The following is a 17,724-nucleotide window of genomic DNA, read 5'->3' on the forward strand; positions in this document are numbered from 1 at the left end:
AACCTCGTCATAGTTAGTGAGAGAGTCTAGGACTAGAGGTCATCACCTCAGAATTAAAGGGCGTTCTTTTAGGAAGGAGTTGAGGAGAAATTTATTAGCCAGAGGGTGGTGAATCTGTGGAATTCTTTGCCACAGAAGGCTGTGGAGGCCAAGTCAGTGGATATTTTTAAGGCAGAGATAGATGGATTCTTGATTAGTACAGGTGTCAGAGGTTATGGGGCGGAGGCAGGAGAATGTGGTTCGGAGGGAGAGATAGATCAGCCATGATAGAATGGCGGAGTAGACTTGATGGGCCGATTGGCATTAATTCTACTCCTATCACTTATGATCTTATGAGTTTGTTGTTTCGAATGGAAAGGAATAAATCTTATAGACTCATAATGAGGCTACAACGTGTCAGATGAAGTAAAGTTGTCACCACTTTTAACCTCTCAAGCATGCTTGCACCCATCCAACTTGCTTCACAAGATTAAAGTGACAGCAATTGGTTTCAGGTGGAGTAAGCCCACGATTGCTTGAGGGAATACAAACTAACAAATGACCACAATATCTGCAGGATTATCTGAATGGTTTTCTGAAATTGGAGTTTACGAAAAATAAATTGTTGGCTCTGATTCATCGTTGGGTAGACTCTCATTGGGTTGGCACGGTGGCACAGCTGGTCGAGCTGCTGCCTCACAGTGCCAGAGACTCCGAGTTCGATCCTGATCTCTGGTGCTGTCGGTGGTTTTTTTTAACTGAATATCTCTTTTTCTTGAGAGCGAGGAAGATGTTGTGTTGTTTTTATTTTCTTATCGATTGAACAGTGAACTGTTTGACACAATTTATTGCACTGTATCATTTCTGGTAAACATTGTGCCTCGCATTGGGTTTTTTTTTTCCTACGCATTTCACAAACACAAAACCCATTTGAGAATCCTGCCTTTGTTTGCTGAGGTTAGCTCGGTGACTTTTCAAGCCACTTTGTGCCCTTCTGGTTTTCTGGTCACTTCACAAAGTGGGATATTCCCTTTCTGCCCTGGAGATGGCTGAGAGAAAACGCACGGAGTGTCACATGTAATGACCCTCTCCTTTTTTCTCCCTCCCTGTGGAAATAAAGAAAAACTATTCTGCTAACTGCAATGACCCAGCTGGGGCCTGGTGAATCACACACATAGCTAGAGTGCAGTCAGTTTGCATGCAATGATTGTTATTCTCCATCTTTCTGTTGACATGTTAAACCAAGCTTCCTCCTCCCCCCCCCCCTCAGTCAAAGTGTCAATTGGCAATGCCCCCGTAACTGGAAAATTAATCTTTAAACAACATCACTAAAAAGAAAGCAACGCATTTCATTTCGCATATCTCAACGCATATCTCTCTTTTCCCTTGCCCCTGACCAGTCTGAAGAAGGGTCTCGACCCGAAACGTCACCCATTCCTTCTCTCCAGAGATGCTGCCTGTCCCGCTGAGCTATTCCAGCTTTTTGTGTCTATCTAAGGCATTTTTCTTTCTCGTTTCTTGATGCAGGTAATTTGTCTATTTTCTTTCCTACGTCTCATCAATGATTGCACCTTAAGAAGCACTTTATGATCATGAGGTTATTTGAAGCAACCTGAAGTCATCGAATAAATAGACTTCCCTTCGGTTTGCGCTGTATTGTATTTTCCTCCAAATATTTGCCATTTGCTCAGGGCGCCATAATATTTTAGATAGACACTTTTCCAAGAATGATGATCACCTTTTGTAGAATAAAGTTAAGGAAGGATAGACAATAATTTTAAAACAAGTGCTGGTGGGTCAGTCGGCATCTTAGGAGGGAATGGACAATAAAGTTTCAGTTTTCAGGTTGGCTGCTGGAGGCTCTCCCGGGACTCAAAGATTTTTTTTTTAGAGATACAGCACAGAAACAGGCCCTTCGGCCCACCGGGCCCGCGCCGCCCAGCGATCCCCGCACATTAACACTATCCTACACACACTAGGGACAATTTTTACATTTGCCCAGCCAATTAACCTACATACCTGTACGTCTTTGGAGTGTGGGAGGAAACCGAAGATCTCGGAGAAAACCCACGCAGGTCACAGGGAGAACGTACAAACTCCATTCAGTACAGCGCCCGTAGTCAGGATCGAAGCTGAGTCTCCGGCGCTGCTTTCGCAGTAAGGCAGCAACTCTACCGCTGCTCCACCGTGCCGCCCTTGTTTAAAGATGGCCGGTCTAGGAGAGGGGAGGGACGTCGGTTCGCGGGAACTGCTCCAGTACATCGAGCGGGCGGGCCAACCGGACTTTGGATTTTGAATAATTACGCCAAAAATGGTGGCGCCCGCATATGTGTAATATATGCAAAATGTATTTCACTGTGCAGTTGCATATGTGCCAAGTAAATTACGATTGAACTATTGAGGTTGGGCTTATTCAGACTTTACAATTTGGACTGGGAACCTTCGTCATACTTTACATATAGTTTTACATAAAATACATTCTTTATATAAAGCTAGGGCAGAAATCTTTTTGACCTTCAGTATATTTTTATACGGTGTGAAAATTCTTTTGAGTTCTTTGAATGACATGCATGATGAGGTCATGATTCTGATTGAATGCTAGCCCTACAGCATCGACAAAGTTGCTTTGGTTCATGCTGTTCATCATGCACCCGATAACACTAATACTACACTAATCCCATTTTACTCTCTCAAAATTATCCCGAACTCCTCCCAAAGTTTACAACTCATCTCCACACCAGGTTGTCATCTACACAATTTACAGCAGCAAATTAATCTTCCACTATGCATACCTGTAGAATGTTTAGGACGGAACTGCAGATGCTAGTGTACACCGGAGATAGACACAAAATGCTGGAGTAACTCAACGGGACAGGCCGCATCTCTGGATAGAAGGAACGGGTGACGTTTCGGCTGGAGACCCCTTTACAGACTCAACCCGAAATGTCACCCATTTCTTCTATCCATTGATGCTGCCTGGCCTGCTGAGTCACTCCAGCATTTTGTGTCTATCTGTGGGATGTTTAGCTGAGTTAGGTTTATTGTTGTGTGTGATAAACTGGAGCTCCCAGGGGCAACCCATATGGTCACAGCAAGAACGTGCAAACACCACACAGGCAGCACTGAGTGTCACGGTTGAATACAATTAGAAGTGATTGTGATGGAATAACCTTTGTTTCACTTTAAGAGCAAAGTTGTCATCATGGAGAAGTAATTTAAATTTATCGGCCGGTTGACTTGGTCACTTTGACTGATGAGCAGGTGAATATTAGGATGCAGAGAATTCTTCAGTTTTAGGTGTCAGTGCTAGCTCAGTGGATTTGGCTCCCACTCCCAATGAATGAGTGACGATTTTAGAAAAGGCCTTAGTCCTTTTCCCTTACACTTTTACCAGCAATTCTCACAAATTAAAGGCTATAGGTTGAAAATGGTTGTGGGGAATTTTCCAACCGTAGTAAATTCCTGTGAGAGTACAAAACTCCATCCTATTATTTTAAATGGCTCAGCTGTATTTGGCCAGCCCCTCGCCTCGGTTCATAAGGTCATAAGGAATAGGAGTAGAATTAAGCCATTCGGCCCATCAAATCTACTCCGCCATTCAATCATGGCTGATCTATCTCTCCCTCCTAACCCCATTCTCCTGCCTTCTCTCCATAACTCCTGACACCCGTACTAATCAAGAATCTATCTATCTCTGCCTTAAAAATATCCATTGTCTTGGCCTCCACAGCCTTCTGTGGCAAAGAATTCCACAGATTCACCACCCTCTGACTAAAGAAGGTTCTGTACCTCCCCAAACCTCCAGTGTCCTTCTCCCTGATCCGCAGTCAGATGAAGGGTCATGAGCCGAAGCATCACCTATTACTTTTCTCCAGAGATGCTGCCTGACCCGCTGAGGTACTCCAGCATTTTGTGTCTATCTTCGGTGTAAAACAGCATCTGCAGTTCCTTGTTGCACCTCTCCTAATGTTTCCTGATTCCTGGGAATCCAGCCGAGTTAGTTAGTTATCAGAACAATCTGCATTCGACTTGTTTCTGTGTCACAAACCAATCTCAAATGCAGTTGAAATGTCTTACATATACTGTAATGGTTTAACTTGTTCTCGAGTTCATGTCTATTCCAGTTCCAATTGATTCATCTGCAATCGTTAAGAGATGAGTTATGTTTTTCATGACTTTAGGATATCACAAATCACTTTACTACTTGTGATGTTTGTCAGAGTTGTAATGTAGGAATTATTGCATTAAATTTGTCAGGGTCCCAGTGCTCATTTAGATTATTCACATCAAAGCTATTCAACATTAAGGATGAATATCTGAAATCTTGATCAGAATGGAAATGATTGGATACTTCACTCATCAATCATCTGGGACTTTCATTTTGGGCACCGTGTCTGAGGAAGGATGTGCTGGCTCTGGAGAGGGTCCAGAGGAGGTTTACAAGAATGATCCCAGAAATAAGTAGCTTAACCTATGATGAGCGTATGTCGGCACTGGACCTGTACTCGCTGGAGTTTAGAAGAATGAGGGGCGACCTCATTGAAACATACAGAATAGTGAAAGGCTTGGATAGAGTGGATGTGGAGAGGATGTTTCCACTAGTGGGAGAGTCTAGGACTAGAGGTCATAGTCTCAGAATTAAAGGGCATTCTTTTAGGAAGATGTGGAGGAATTTCTTTAGTCAGAGGGTGGTGAATCTGTGGAATTCTTTGCCACAGAACGATGTAGAGGCCAAGTCAGTGGATATTTTTAAACCTGAGATAGATAAATTCTTGATTAGTACAGGTGTCAGAGGTTATGGGGAGAAGGCAGGAGAATGGGGTTAGGAGGGAGAGATAGATCAGCCATGATTGAATGGCGGAGCGGACTTGATGGGCCGAACGGCCTAATTCTACTCCTATCGCTTATGACCTTATGACCTTAAGTAACCACTTTTCAGTTCCTTCACTCTGCTGAAGTGATAATCCTACTGCACTGGGTAAAGAAGAGGTGAAGGAACATTTTCTGGGATATAAAACATGAAAGGGCTGGATAGAATGGATGTGGAGCGGATGTTTCCACTAGTGGGAGAATCTAGGACTACAGGTCATAACCTCAGAATTAAAGGACGTTGCTTTAGGAAGGAGATGAGGAGGAATTTCAATAGTCCGAGGGTGGTGAATCTGGGGAATTAATTGCCACAGAAAGCTGTGGAGGCCAAGTCAGTTAGGTTTGCCAGCTGTCCCGTATTAGCCGGGACATCCCGTATTTTGGGCAAAATTGGTTTGTCCCATATGGGACCGTCCTTGTCCCGTATTAGGCACGTGGGCTGCTGTAGGCCCGTGGGCCGCTGTAGGGCCGGGACAATGTAGGCTAACGGAGTGTGTTCGGGGAACAGGGCCGAGTGTGCTGCCTAACGGAGGTTGCATAGCAACTCGCCTCCCGGCCCGGGCGGCCGCCATTGGCGGAGCGGGAGCACGTAGCCGCTAGCTGGGTGAGATCACATGGGGCGTGGGGCAGTGACGTCACCTTGTCCCTTATTTGGGAGTGAGATAGTTGGCACCCCTAAAGTCACTGGATAATTTAAAGGCAGAGATAGATAGATTCTTGATCAGTACGAGTATCAGGGGTTATGGGGAGAAGGCAGGAGAATGGGGTTAAGAGGGAAAGGTAGCTCAACCATGATTGAATGGCGGAGTAGACATGATGGGCCGAATAAAATAAGCATGCAGGTACATCAGGCAGTGAAGAAAGCCAATGGTGTGTTGGCCTTCATTGCGAGAGGATTTGAGTTTAGGAGCAAGGAGGTCCAACTGCAGTTGTACAGGGCCCTGGTGAGACCGCACCTCGAGTATTGTGTGCAATTTTGGTCTCCTAATTTGAGGAAGGACATTATTGCTATTGAGGGAGTTTAGCATAGGTTCGCCAGGTTAATTCCGGGGATGGTGGGACTGAAGTATGATGAAAGAATGAGTCGACTGGGTTTGTTTTCATTGGAATTTAGAAGGATGAGAGGGGATCTTATAGAAACATGTATACTTTTTAGAGGATTAGACAGGCTAGATGCAGGAAAAATGTACCTGATGTTGGGAGAGTCCAGAACCAAGGGTCACAGTTTAAGAATAAGGGATAGGCCATTTAGGACTGAGATGAGGAAAAACTTTTTCACCCAGAGAGTTGTGAATCTGTGGAATTCTCTGCCACAGATGGCAGTGGAGGCCAATTCACTGGATGTGTTCAAGGGAGAGTTAGATTTAGCTCTTAGGGCTAAAGGAATCAAGGGATATGGGGAAAAAGCTGGAACAGGGTACTGATTTTAGATGTTCAGCCATGATCATATTGAATGGCAGTGCTGGCTCGAAGGGCTGAATGTCCTACTCCTGCACCTATTTTCTATGTTTCCATGAATAGCCTTATTTTGCTTCTATCACTTTTGAACATGAGCTTATGAACAAACCAAAAGTATTTGGCTTTGTGTCCATTAACATTGCTTTTCTTTTGTTTGTAGGCCCGGTATGCAGGGGTCATCTTCCGTCATGAAGGCTGGCCATTGTGTGTCCATGAGAAGGTGGTGGTGCAGTTAACTTCCCTCCATAAGGTCCCTCTCAAGGCTGGAGACTTTTACATTCAGGTTGCACCACAGGGGAACCAATCTGTAAAACTGGTGCTGAAATGCCTTTCTGCAAATGGGCAGTCAGTGGAAGAGGTTCCCGTTCCCGAGGATGTCCATGCAAAGCTCTTCACCGCGGAGTTTCTGGAGAATGTGAGCCGTGACCGTGAGTGTTCCCTGCACAGCTGCCTTTTAACGAGCGGCACTGTTGTTCTCCGGGTCCGCTGGGAGAACGTCATTAACCCCGTGTTCGTCAACAGGCCCAAAACCGAGCCGGCTAACTCACATTCCGGCACAAACCGCCGCGGCCAGGCCATCGCCGGCACGGAAAAGATGCCTCAAATGACAAAAAGCAACAACCTGCCGGATCACTGCAGTCCCACTGAAGCATTGGTTCCAGTGGAAAAGACAGCAATTTCAGAGGGTAAAATGAACTGTGGGATCCTTCTGTCCGAGAACATGCAACCTTTTGGGACTCGCATCAAACTGGAATCTGCCAGGGGGTTGAAGGAAGGAGACAGCTCATTCTTTTGCCCAAGTGCTGATAGCACTGACGTAATCCCTTTGCTGAGTTTAGCTCAACCCACTCCTCTTCCTGATGAGGCCCCAACAGTTAACAATGTATCGTTGGTGGTTCCCAGCCCCGAGACCAGGATTACTGCAAAGGTTTTAACCTTTGCCACAGACTTAAGCAGCCCTTGTCAAAAGAGGAAGCAACGTCGAGACTCAATGTACCTCGAAACAAGACGTTTGTTTAGGAAATCGTACATGGAGGCTTTACAGAATCCGATGCAACTGGGCTTCAACTCTGAGGGGTCCATAGCTGAAGAGGTCATGGAGCATAAAACTGAGGTGATCAGTAATGGAAACTTAAGGATATTTACCAAGAGGCATGGTGAAAAGATGACCCAAAAGCACGATCCACATGTCAGCAGCTGGGAAAGTAAAGGAGTGACCGACGGGGCTAAAACCACCCAGATCTGCCAAGGCCCAGTTGGGCCTGTCACGTTGCAAGATCAATCCTCCGCTCCCAGCAGTCGAATATGTCGCAGAAGATCCAAGTCTTTGGATATGGCCTACAAGAGCTTTCAGGATAAAGCTTTAAAGACACGATTCTCTTCTGGTGACTCCTCAAGAAAAAAGGTATCAAATGGCCATGTGGTAGAAATGGATAAGTTGTCTTCTGACTCGTATCTTACCGATGGTGGAAGCACCCTCAAGGCTCCAGGTAAGGATAGAAATTCAAATCAGCTATTTGACTTCTGCCAATTTAAATCAACATCAAATCTTAATAGTGCAACAAGGGAAGAGAAGTTATTTTCCAAACAAGATCCTACATTTCTTTAGTCTGAGGCTGTGGATGACTGAGGTGTCATGTCATTGAGTATTTTTAAAGTGGTGATTGCAAGTTATTGATTAGTAAGGGTGTCAAAGATTAGGGGGAGAAGGCAGGACATTGTGTTTGAGAGGGAAAGATAGATCGGCCGTGATTGAATGGCGGAGTAGACGCGATGGGCCGAATGGCCTAATTCTGTTCCTACGACTACTGAAGTTATGAACATGTCTGAATGTGTCAAAATGCTGTACAGCTTACAAACGTAGGACGTACCTGTGTGAGTTGAAATCCTGCAATTGTTAGTGCGATAATGAGCTGATGATCTGTTTGTTGTTAATAGTCGATGGATAAATATTGATAATTTGGAAAAACTACTTCAGAACTTCAAACTTCAAAATATTGCAATAGAAACTTTCACATTCCTTTGAGAGAACAGGCAGAACTTTGGTTAACACTGACCTCAAATATTACATCTTCAACAATGTTGTCTATATTGCTTCTTGAGAATCATAGAGTCATAGAGTCATTGAGTGATACAGTGTGGAAACAGGCCCTTCAGCCCAACTTGCCCACACCAAACATGTCCCAGCGACACTAGGCCCACCTGCCTGCATTTGGTCCATATCCCTCCAAACCTGTCCTATCCATGTACCTGTCTAATTGCTTCTTAAATGTTGGGATAGTCCCTGCCTCAACTACCTCCTCTGGCAGGTTGTTCCATATACCCGCCATACTTTGTGTGAAAAAGTTACCCCTCAGATTCCTTTTAAATCGATTCCCCTCCACCTTAAACCTATGTTCTCTGGTCCTCGATTCACCTACTCTGGGCAAGAGACTTGGTGCATCTATTCCTCTCATGGATCTGTGGAATTCTTTGCTACAGAAGGCTGTGGAGGCCAAGTCAGTGGATATTTTTAAGGCAGAGATAGATTAATTTTTTGATTAGTACAGGTGTCAGAGGTTATGGGGAGAAGGCAGGAGAATGGGGTTAGGAGGGAGAGAATAGATCAGCCACGATTGAATGGCGGAGTAGACCTGATGGGCCAAATGGCCTAATTCTACTCCTATCCCTTATGACATTATGACCTAGTCGTGGCATTGTCTTCAAGATTGTGGAATGGACTTGGATCCGTGATCTTTTTGCCTCAGCAACAGAAGTGCTGCTAAGTGAGTGACGATTGTATTTGATAAGCCAAAGGACAGACTTTTTGCCTGAGGATGGTGCAGTCAACCATGTGAAAGACTGCAGGCAGGCTGAGAATAACGAGATACCATAGATTACTTTTTGTCACAATAGTGACTTTGATTGGAGGCATTTTATTGCTTTGGCAAAGGAATAAAATCAGATTGGAGGGATCAGTACAAAGTGTTCTGGGGAAAATGGGTACGCGTTTGGGAGGCTCCATTCAAACAGCAACATTTAATAATAGATCTTAAGGCAATATGTCTTTCCCATAAATTTACATCAGGCAGATTGTGATCTGGGTAGTTTCCCCTTAACAAACAAAGTTCTCTTGTAGAGTGATGAATACTGATAGGCCTCTGGGACTCCACATTGAATGAGTTCAACCACTAAACTTTTGTTCGCCTGGGTGGTTATTTGAAATTATCTGTCTTGATCCAACGAAGAGCTGACAATTTCACCAGAGGAAATATTAAAAACAGAGAGAAAAGCATGCTATCTCAAAAACAACCTAACCGAAGAGAAACATATAATCTTTCATTCCTCAATACGTTTAAAGGCTTCGTCTATCAGTATCAATTTAAAATATTGCCATTCATGCAAAAACAATCCCTAAATTGCTGCAAGGCTCTGAGGATTTGTGGCTAAATACCTGATGTGCGAAATTGGGTCAGGCATCTTAATCTGTAAAGACTGAGCGAAATCTCTTGATACGAAGAAACAGCATTAATCCGTGTTAAACAATTGCCATTCGCGAATCAACCCCTCTAGTTCTGGAAGAGTGTCTTGGAGGAATGTTTCTTTCAGTGTGTTACTTTTAGCAACGGGAAGTGTTTTTTGTACTTCGTGATATTGTTATTTTACAAAAAAAAATCTATCTAGGTTCAAATATTGCTCAGAAATCGCAGCAGTTTGGTGAGAAAATGTAAAAATTTGCCCATTAAAAGACTTTCATGCATTTGCAATCCAATGTGCCATCCCAAATTTGCCAGTGGATTCCAGCATGCTGGGAACTTTGTCATATGTTGAAAGACTGGAGCGACTAGGCTTGTATACACTGGAATTTAGAAGGATGAGAGGGGATCTTTTTCGAAACGTATAAGATTATTAAGGGGTTGGACACGTTAGAGGCAGGAAACATGTTCCCAATGTTGGGGGAGTTCAGAACCAGGGGCCACAGTTGATGAATAAGGGGTAGGCCATTTAGAACTGAGATGAGGAAAAACTTTTTCAGTCAGAGAGTTGTGAATCTGTGGAATTCTCTGCCTCAGAAGGCAGTGGAGGCCAATTCTCTGAATGCATTCAAGAGAGAGCTAGATAGAGCTCTGAAGGATAGCAGAGCCAGGGGGTATGGGGAGAAAGCAGGAACGGGGTACTGATTGAGAATGATCAGCCATGATCACATTGAATGGCGGTGCTGGCTCGAAGGGCCGAATGGCCTACTCCTGCACCTATTGTCTATTGTCTATTAAAGAGCGTTTGTGAATCTTGCATTACGTTCGGCTGTGGCACTGGGAGGGCTTGAGGCAGGAAACTATGGATATGAAGCATAGTGTAACTCAGAGAGTATCATGGACAATATAGTCTAGGTTTATGTGAATAATAGTCCAGATACCCCAGACCCCATACTGCTTGGAGCAAACATTTTGGAATAATAGTTAGGGTGTAAGGGTTAGAGGAGGGGGAGGAAGGGTGATGTTTCATTATGTTCCCAATGCATCCATATTTGCACCGTTGTAAATCCATGTAGAACAGAAACAAGGAGATAGGCTGCCAAGCTGGACCTGCAGCTGGCTTCCATTGCAAATGTCACTGTTACAACATTGGAATAATATTAGTAGGTCTTTTAGTTTAGTTTAGAGATATAGCGTGGAAACAGGCTCTTCGGCCCACCGAGTCTGCACCGTCCAGCAATCCCTGCACATCAACACTATCCCACGCACACTAGGTGACACTTTTACCAAACCAATTTTCCCGCGGGCGCCGTGCGGCCAGAAGGTTTCCCTGGACTGGGAACTTGGCCGGAGGTGCCGTGGTCTTGATGCCTCCCAAATCACTGCGTAGAAGCCCGGGTCGGGGTCCGGCCAGGTGTGAAGTGGGGGGGTCGACAGCGGTGAGGCCTCGGCGGCAGCAGCGGTGAAGCCTCGCGACGATGGGGCCTCGGCGGTGGTGATGCCTCGCGGCTGCAGCGGTGCCTCGCGGGTCGACCCACGGTCGACGGTCGATGAGAACGTGGAGGGACCGCCGTGAGGGGGAAGGGGAAGAACAATGGAGGACCCGGCGTGGAGGGACCGTCGTGAGGGAGGTGGGGGGAGAACAATGGACAATTTGGGGGGGGGGGGAACAAAGGACAATGGGGCCCCCGGCGTGGGGGAACTGTCAATAGACAATAGACAATAGGTGCAGGAGGAGGCCATTCGGCCCTTCGAGCCAGCACCACCATTCAATGTGATCATGGCTGATCATTCTCAATCCGTACCCCGTTCCTGCCTTCTCCCCATACCCCCTGACTCCGCTATCCTTAAGAGCTCTATCCAGCTCTCTCTTGAGAGAGAGGGGGGGAGGGGGGGGAGCCGGCGTGCTTTGTAACTTTGTCAGCACCGTAGGTGACTGCTATTCGTATACATTGTGCATGCAAGCAAAGAATCTCACCGTGCCTAGTCACATGTGACAACAAAGTATTCCTATTCCTAATTGACCTACAAAACTGTACACATATAACATATAACATATAACATATAACAACTACAGCATGGAAACGGGCCTGTCCGGCCCTACCAGTCCACGTCGACCATTCTCCCTGACCTAGTCTCATCTACGTGCACTCAGACCATAACCCTCCAATCCCCTCCTATCCATATACCTATCCAATTTACTCTTAAATAATAAAATCGAGCCAGCCTCCACCACTTCCACCGGAAGCCCATTCCATACAGCCACCATCCTCTGAGTAAAGAAGTTCCCCCTCATGTTACCCCTAAACCTTTGTCCCTCAATTCTGAAGCTATGTCCTCTTGTTGGAATCTTCCCCACTCTCAAAGGGAAAAGCCTACCCACGTCAACTCTGTCCGTCCCTCTCAAAATTTTAAAAACCTCTATCAAGTCCCCCCTCAACCTTCTACGCTCCAAAGAATAAAGACCCAACCTGTTCAACCTCTCTCTGTAGCCTAAGTGCTGAAACCCAGGCAACATTCTAGTAAATCTCCTCTGTACCCTCTCCATTTTGTCGACATCCTTCCTATAATTTGGCGACCAGAACTGCACACCATACTCCAGATTCGGCCTCACCAATGCCCTGTACAATTTTAACATTACATCCCAACTTCTATACTCGATGCTCTGATTTATGAAGGCAAGCATACCAAACGCCTTCTTCACCACCCTATCCACATGAGATTCCACCTTCAGGGAACAATGCACAGTTATTCCCAGATCCCTCTGTTCCACTGCATTCCTCAATTCCCTACCATTTACCCTGTACGTCCTATTTTGATTTGTCCTACCAAAATGCAGCACCTCACACTTATCAGCATTAAACTCCATCTGCCATCTTTCAGCCCACCCTTCCAAAAGGCCCAAGTCTCTCTGTAGACTTTGAAAATCTACCTCACTATCAACTACTCCACCTATCTTAGTATCATCTGCATATTTACTAATCCAATTTGCCACACCATCATCCAGATCATTAATGTAAATGACAAACAACAGTGGACCCAACACAGATCCTTGGGGTACTCCACTAGACACTGGCCTCCAACCTGACATACAATTGTCAACCGTTACCCTCTGGTATCTCCCATTCAGCCATTGTTGAATCCATCTTGCAACCTCACTATTAATACCCAACGATTTAACCTTCTTAATCAACCTTCCATGTGGAACCTTGTCAAATGCCTTACTGAAGTCCATATAGACAACATCCACAGCCTTGCCCTTATCAATTTCCCTGGTAACCTCTTCAAAAAATTCAAGAAGATTAGTCAAACATGACCTTCCAGGCACAAATCCATGTTGACTGTTTCTAATCAGGCCTTGATTATCCAAATAATTATATATATTGTCCCTAAGTATAAGAAAATAACTGCAGATGCTGGTACAAATCGATTTATTCACAAAATGCTGGAGTAACTCAGCAGGTCAGGCAGCATCTCGGGAGAGAAGGAATGGGTGATGTTTCGGGTCGAGACCCTTCTTCAGACTGAAGAAGGGTCTCGACCCGAAACGTCACCCATTCCTTCTCTCCCGAGATGCTGCCTGACCTGCTGAGTTACTCCAGCATTTTGTGAATAAATATATTGTCCCTAAGTATCTTTTCCATTAATTTTCCCACCACAGACGTCAAACTAATAGGTCTATAATTGCTAGGTTTACTTTTAGAACCTTTTTTAAACAAAGGCACAACATGCGCAATGCGCCAATCTTCCGGCACCATCCCCGTTTCTAATGACGTTTGAAATATTTCCGTCATAGCCCCTGCTATTTCTGCACTAACTTCCCTCAATGTCCTAGGGAATATCCTATCAGGACCTGGAGACTTATCCACTTTTATATTCTTCAAAAGTGTCCGTACCTCCTCTTCTTTAATCCTCCTAATTTCCATCACTACTCTACTTGTTTCGCTTACCTCACATAATTCAATATCCTTCTCCTCGGTAAATACCGAAGAAAAGAAATTGTTTAATATCTCCCCCATTTCTTCCGGCTCAGCACATAGCTGTCCACTCTGACTCTCTAATGGACCAATTTTATCCCTCACTATCCTTTTGCTATTGACATATCTGTAGAACCCCTTGGGGTTTACTTTTACATTACTTGCCAAAGCAGCCTCATATCTTTTTTTCGCTTTTCTAATTTCCTTCTTAAGATTCCTTTTACATTCTTTATATTCCTCAAGAACCTCATTTACTCCCTGCCGCTTATATTTATTGTATATCTCCCTCTTTTTCCGAACCAAGTGCCCAATTTCCCTGGAAAACCACGGCTCTTCGAAATTATTATTCTTTCCTTTCCACCGAACAGGGACATAAAGACTCTGTACTCTCAAAATTTCACCTTTAAATATCCTCCATTTCTCTATTATATCCTTTTCATAAAACAACTTTGAAGTGTTGGAGGAAACCGAAGATCTCGGAGAAAACCCACACAGTCACAGGGAGAACGTACAAACTCCGTACAGACAGCACCCGTAGTCGGGATCGAGCCCGGGTCTCCGGCGCTGCAAGCGCTGTAAAGCAGCGACTCTTGCGCTGCGTCACTGTGGCTGCCCTAAGTGGATGTGCATCCATTTTAAAATAATCCTAAATAGGCACATGACCAGGAACTGAGACTGCCCATTATGGCACGGATTTCAACTGGTTCTAGGTCCAAGCACAATTTAACATAACGATAATAACAAGATCTTACTCGCATATTTTGCAATTCAACATCAGTGAGAGGGAGAGGGAGAGGGAGAAGCTGGTGGAGGAACTCAATGGGTCAGGCAGCGTCTGTGGAGGGATCGTCAGTCTGTACCCCTCCACGGATGCCGTGTGACTTCCTCAGCTCCACCAGCAGTCTGTTCTATTGCTTAAAAGCCCCAATAATTGTTCAATGTACTTGCCAGAAAATGCATGTGCAGGAAGGAACTGCAGATGCTGGTTTAAACCAAAGAGAGACACAAACTGATTGGGTAACTCAGCGGGACAGGCAGCATTTCTGGAGAGAAGGAATGGGCGACTTTTCGGGTTGAGACCCTTCTTCAGACTGATGTCAGAGGAGAGGGAGATACATAGATAAGGATGTGCAAGTTGTGAAAATGGGACAAAGGGAATGGAGATCAAGGAAAATTTAGAATAGATCATTGTTAGCTGGGAGAAGGTAACAACAAAGCAAACAGAGATAAAATGGAGTCGGAGACAGTAAGACTGGTCGGAAAACTGGGAAAGGCGAGGGATGAAGAGAGAGGGAAAGCCAGAAAGTTTATATTTGGTCAATCTTACAAAGTATGTTTTAATCTCACAATGCCTTCAAAAATACTTTCCAAATATGTGTTGTTGCTAAGGATTGTGTGCGTGGGCAGAGGAAATAGAGATCTAATGTAGAAAAATGAGAACTTTAACATCTTGGGCACTTTGCCCGGTCGGTGACTTAACAATGTACAAATGTTATGATTTTGTCATCTCATAAAACGTCGAGAAGAATCATTCTGCATATAGCCCGTGTTTTATTTCAGTGCAGTTTGTGAGCCAGTTCTTGTTGGAGTGTTGCGGGGCATGGTAGGATTACTTAATGAGGGTGATGTCGGGGGAGTCCAGAACCAGGGGTCACAGTTTAAGAATAAGGGGCAGGCCATTTAGGACTGAGATGAGGAAAAACCTTTTCACCCAGAGAGTTGTGAATCTGTGGAATTCTCTATCACAGAAGGCAGTGGAGGCCAATTCACTTGATGTTTTCAAGAGAGAGTTAGATTTAGCTTTTAGGGATATGGGGAGAAAGCAGGAACGGGGAACTGATTTTAGATGATTAGCCGTGATCATATTGAATGGCGGTGCTGGCTGGAAGGTCCGAGTGGCCTACTCCTGCACCTGTTTTTCTATGTTTCTATGTTTCTACGATTTGTTTTCAGCAGGTTGCTCTCAGAGCAGTGTGGCTGGGACAGGCAGGAGGGGCAGCTGCCACACAGTTTTAACCCAGACGCTGGAGACCGCAGAGACCACCCCCTCACCGGCGTGCCCTCAGACCACAGTGCAAGTCTGCAGCAGCCTCCCTGGCACGGCTGCAGAGGTGAACCTGGACCTGTTGCATTCTGGGATCGCTCAGTTACCAGGTTGGTGCCTTCGATCGACAGAAAATGGCTTCAGTGAGTTAACAAGTGAAAACGAGTTTCAGTCAAATTATCAGGTTGATCCTCGGCCGTGGCTGAGAGGGAAACATTGAAGGGGGTAATATTGAACACTCCGGATAAATATACTCAACTCAGAAACATATTAAAATAAGGTCACTTTTGTTTCCATCTCAGCTGAATATTTAGGCATCTGGAATGATGCCGTGCAATTAAGGACATAAGGAATAGGAGTAGAATGAGGCCATTCGGCCCATCAAGTCCACTCCGACATTTAATCATGTCAAATGGAGGCTGCATTGTCCTTGTCATTCATTTGAAAGAATGAACTAGTGAACCATCCTCTCTGCTCTTTGCTCGTTATTCTCTAAAAAAATTCAGATTTAACAGTTGTCTTTAGAAAGACCTTTCCGGTATTTTCCGTTGTCATTTCCGACCCGCAGGTCCCGCGGTTGTTTGCTCTAGTTGCTCATGGAGAGAGTGGCTGCTTGGGCCTCATTTGTAGCAGATGGGGAGAATGACATTGATAATGTTCATGACATAAATATGCAAGAACTGGAGGTCATGCACTCCTGAAGTTTAGCTGTCACAGATTTGATGATACTTAATAGCAAAACATGATCAAGCTTGCATAACTGAATGGACATGTCCACAAAGTGACCTCCCAATATTCATCTGGAATCCCTGGGATTAAAGAGACTGGCCCATGAGGTCTGACCATTTCTGTCCTCCTTCACTGAGGCTCATTCCACACATTTTCCACTGCAGCCATAGTTTTCCCGTTTGGCCATTGGTTTCATACCCAGTTAAGAGTGATAGACTGTCACAACACTGAAACAGGCTCTTCAGCCCTCCAAATCAATTCCAACCATCAAGCCCCTAGTCACAGTTATCCCACACTAATCCCATTTTATTCTTCCCACATTTCCAAAAATATCCCCTGATTGTTACCAGAAGTTCATAAGTTCTGGGAGCAGACCTAGGCCATTCGGCCCATCAAGTCTACTCCGCCATTCAATCATGGCTGATCTATCTTACCCTCTCAATCCCTTCTCCTGCCTTTGCCCCACAACCCCTGACACCTGAGAGGCAATTTATAGTGTCTAATTAAACTACAAACCTGCATGTCTTAGGGTATGCGAGGAAACCGAAATACAAACCGTACACTCTCAGACACTCAAGAAGTAACCCTTCATCGACAGTGCCCGAGGTCAGGATTGAACCTGAGCTGCTGAATCTGTGAGGCAGCAGCTTTACTATCTGCTCCTCTGTGCCATGTGCACCATTTTCATTGAAATTCAGTGTAAGCTCAAGAAATAACACGTAGCTTTCATGCTAGCCATATTGCTGCTTCTGGACTCAAGACTGAATTCAACAACTTTGCTTAGTTTTTAGTTTTAGAGGGACAGCGCAAAAACAGGCCCTTCAGCCCACCGACTGTGAGCTGACCAGCGATCACCGCACAGTAACACTATCCTACACACTAGGGGCATTTTAAAATGGCCGAATTACTGAAGCCAATTATTATGCAAACAATGTATGTCTTTGGAGTGTGCGAAGAAACTGGAGCACCCGGAGAAAATCCACGCGGTCATGGGGAGAACGTCCAGACTCCATACAGATTGCACCCGTAGTCGTGATCGAACCCGGGTCACTCGAGCTGTAAGACAGCAACTCTACCACTGTGCCACCCTGAGCAAACACTTTATGCCTTTGCTTACTGATGTCAGTTGAGGCAAGGTGTGAGACAAATTAATCTGAAATGTCAGCTATTTCATTGCTGAGTTCTTCTCCCTTTCAGATTTTTTTCTTCTTTT

General features: G+C 45.0%; 1 protein-coding gene across 2 annotated transcripts in view; it reads left to right on the forward strand.

Annotated features, from left to right (window-relative positions):
- The window catches only part of plekhg4b (pleckstrin homology domain containing, family G (with RhoGef domain) member 4B), a 212,263-nt gene that overhangs the window by 102,347 nt on the left and 92,192 nt on the right, over positions 1-17,724 (forward strand). For both annotated transcript variants that reach the window (XM_078415786.1, XM_078415793.1), the window contains exons 3-4: positions 6,467-7,796; positions 15,692-15,892. In XM_078415786.1, the coding sequence (XP_078271912.1) occupies positions 6,467-7,796; positions 15,692-15,892 (1,531 nt within the window). The remainder of the gene's footprint in view (positions 1-6,466; positions 7,797-15,691; positions 15,893-17,724) is intronic.

Source organism: Rhinoraja longicauda, chromosome 2, assembly GCF_053455715.1.
Source record: "Rhinoraja longicauda isolate Sanriku21f chromosome 2, sRhiLon1.1, whole genome shotgun sequence".
Lineage (NCBI taxonomy): Eukaryota > Metazoa > Chordata > Chondrichthyes > Rajiformes > Arhynchobatidae > Rhinoraja > Rhinoraja longicauda.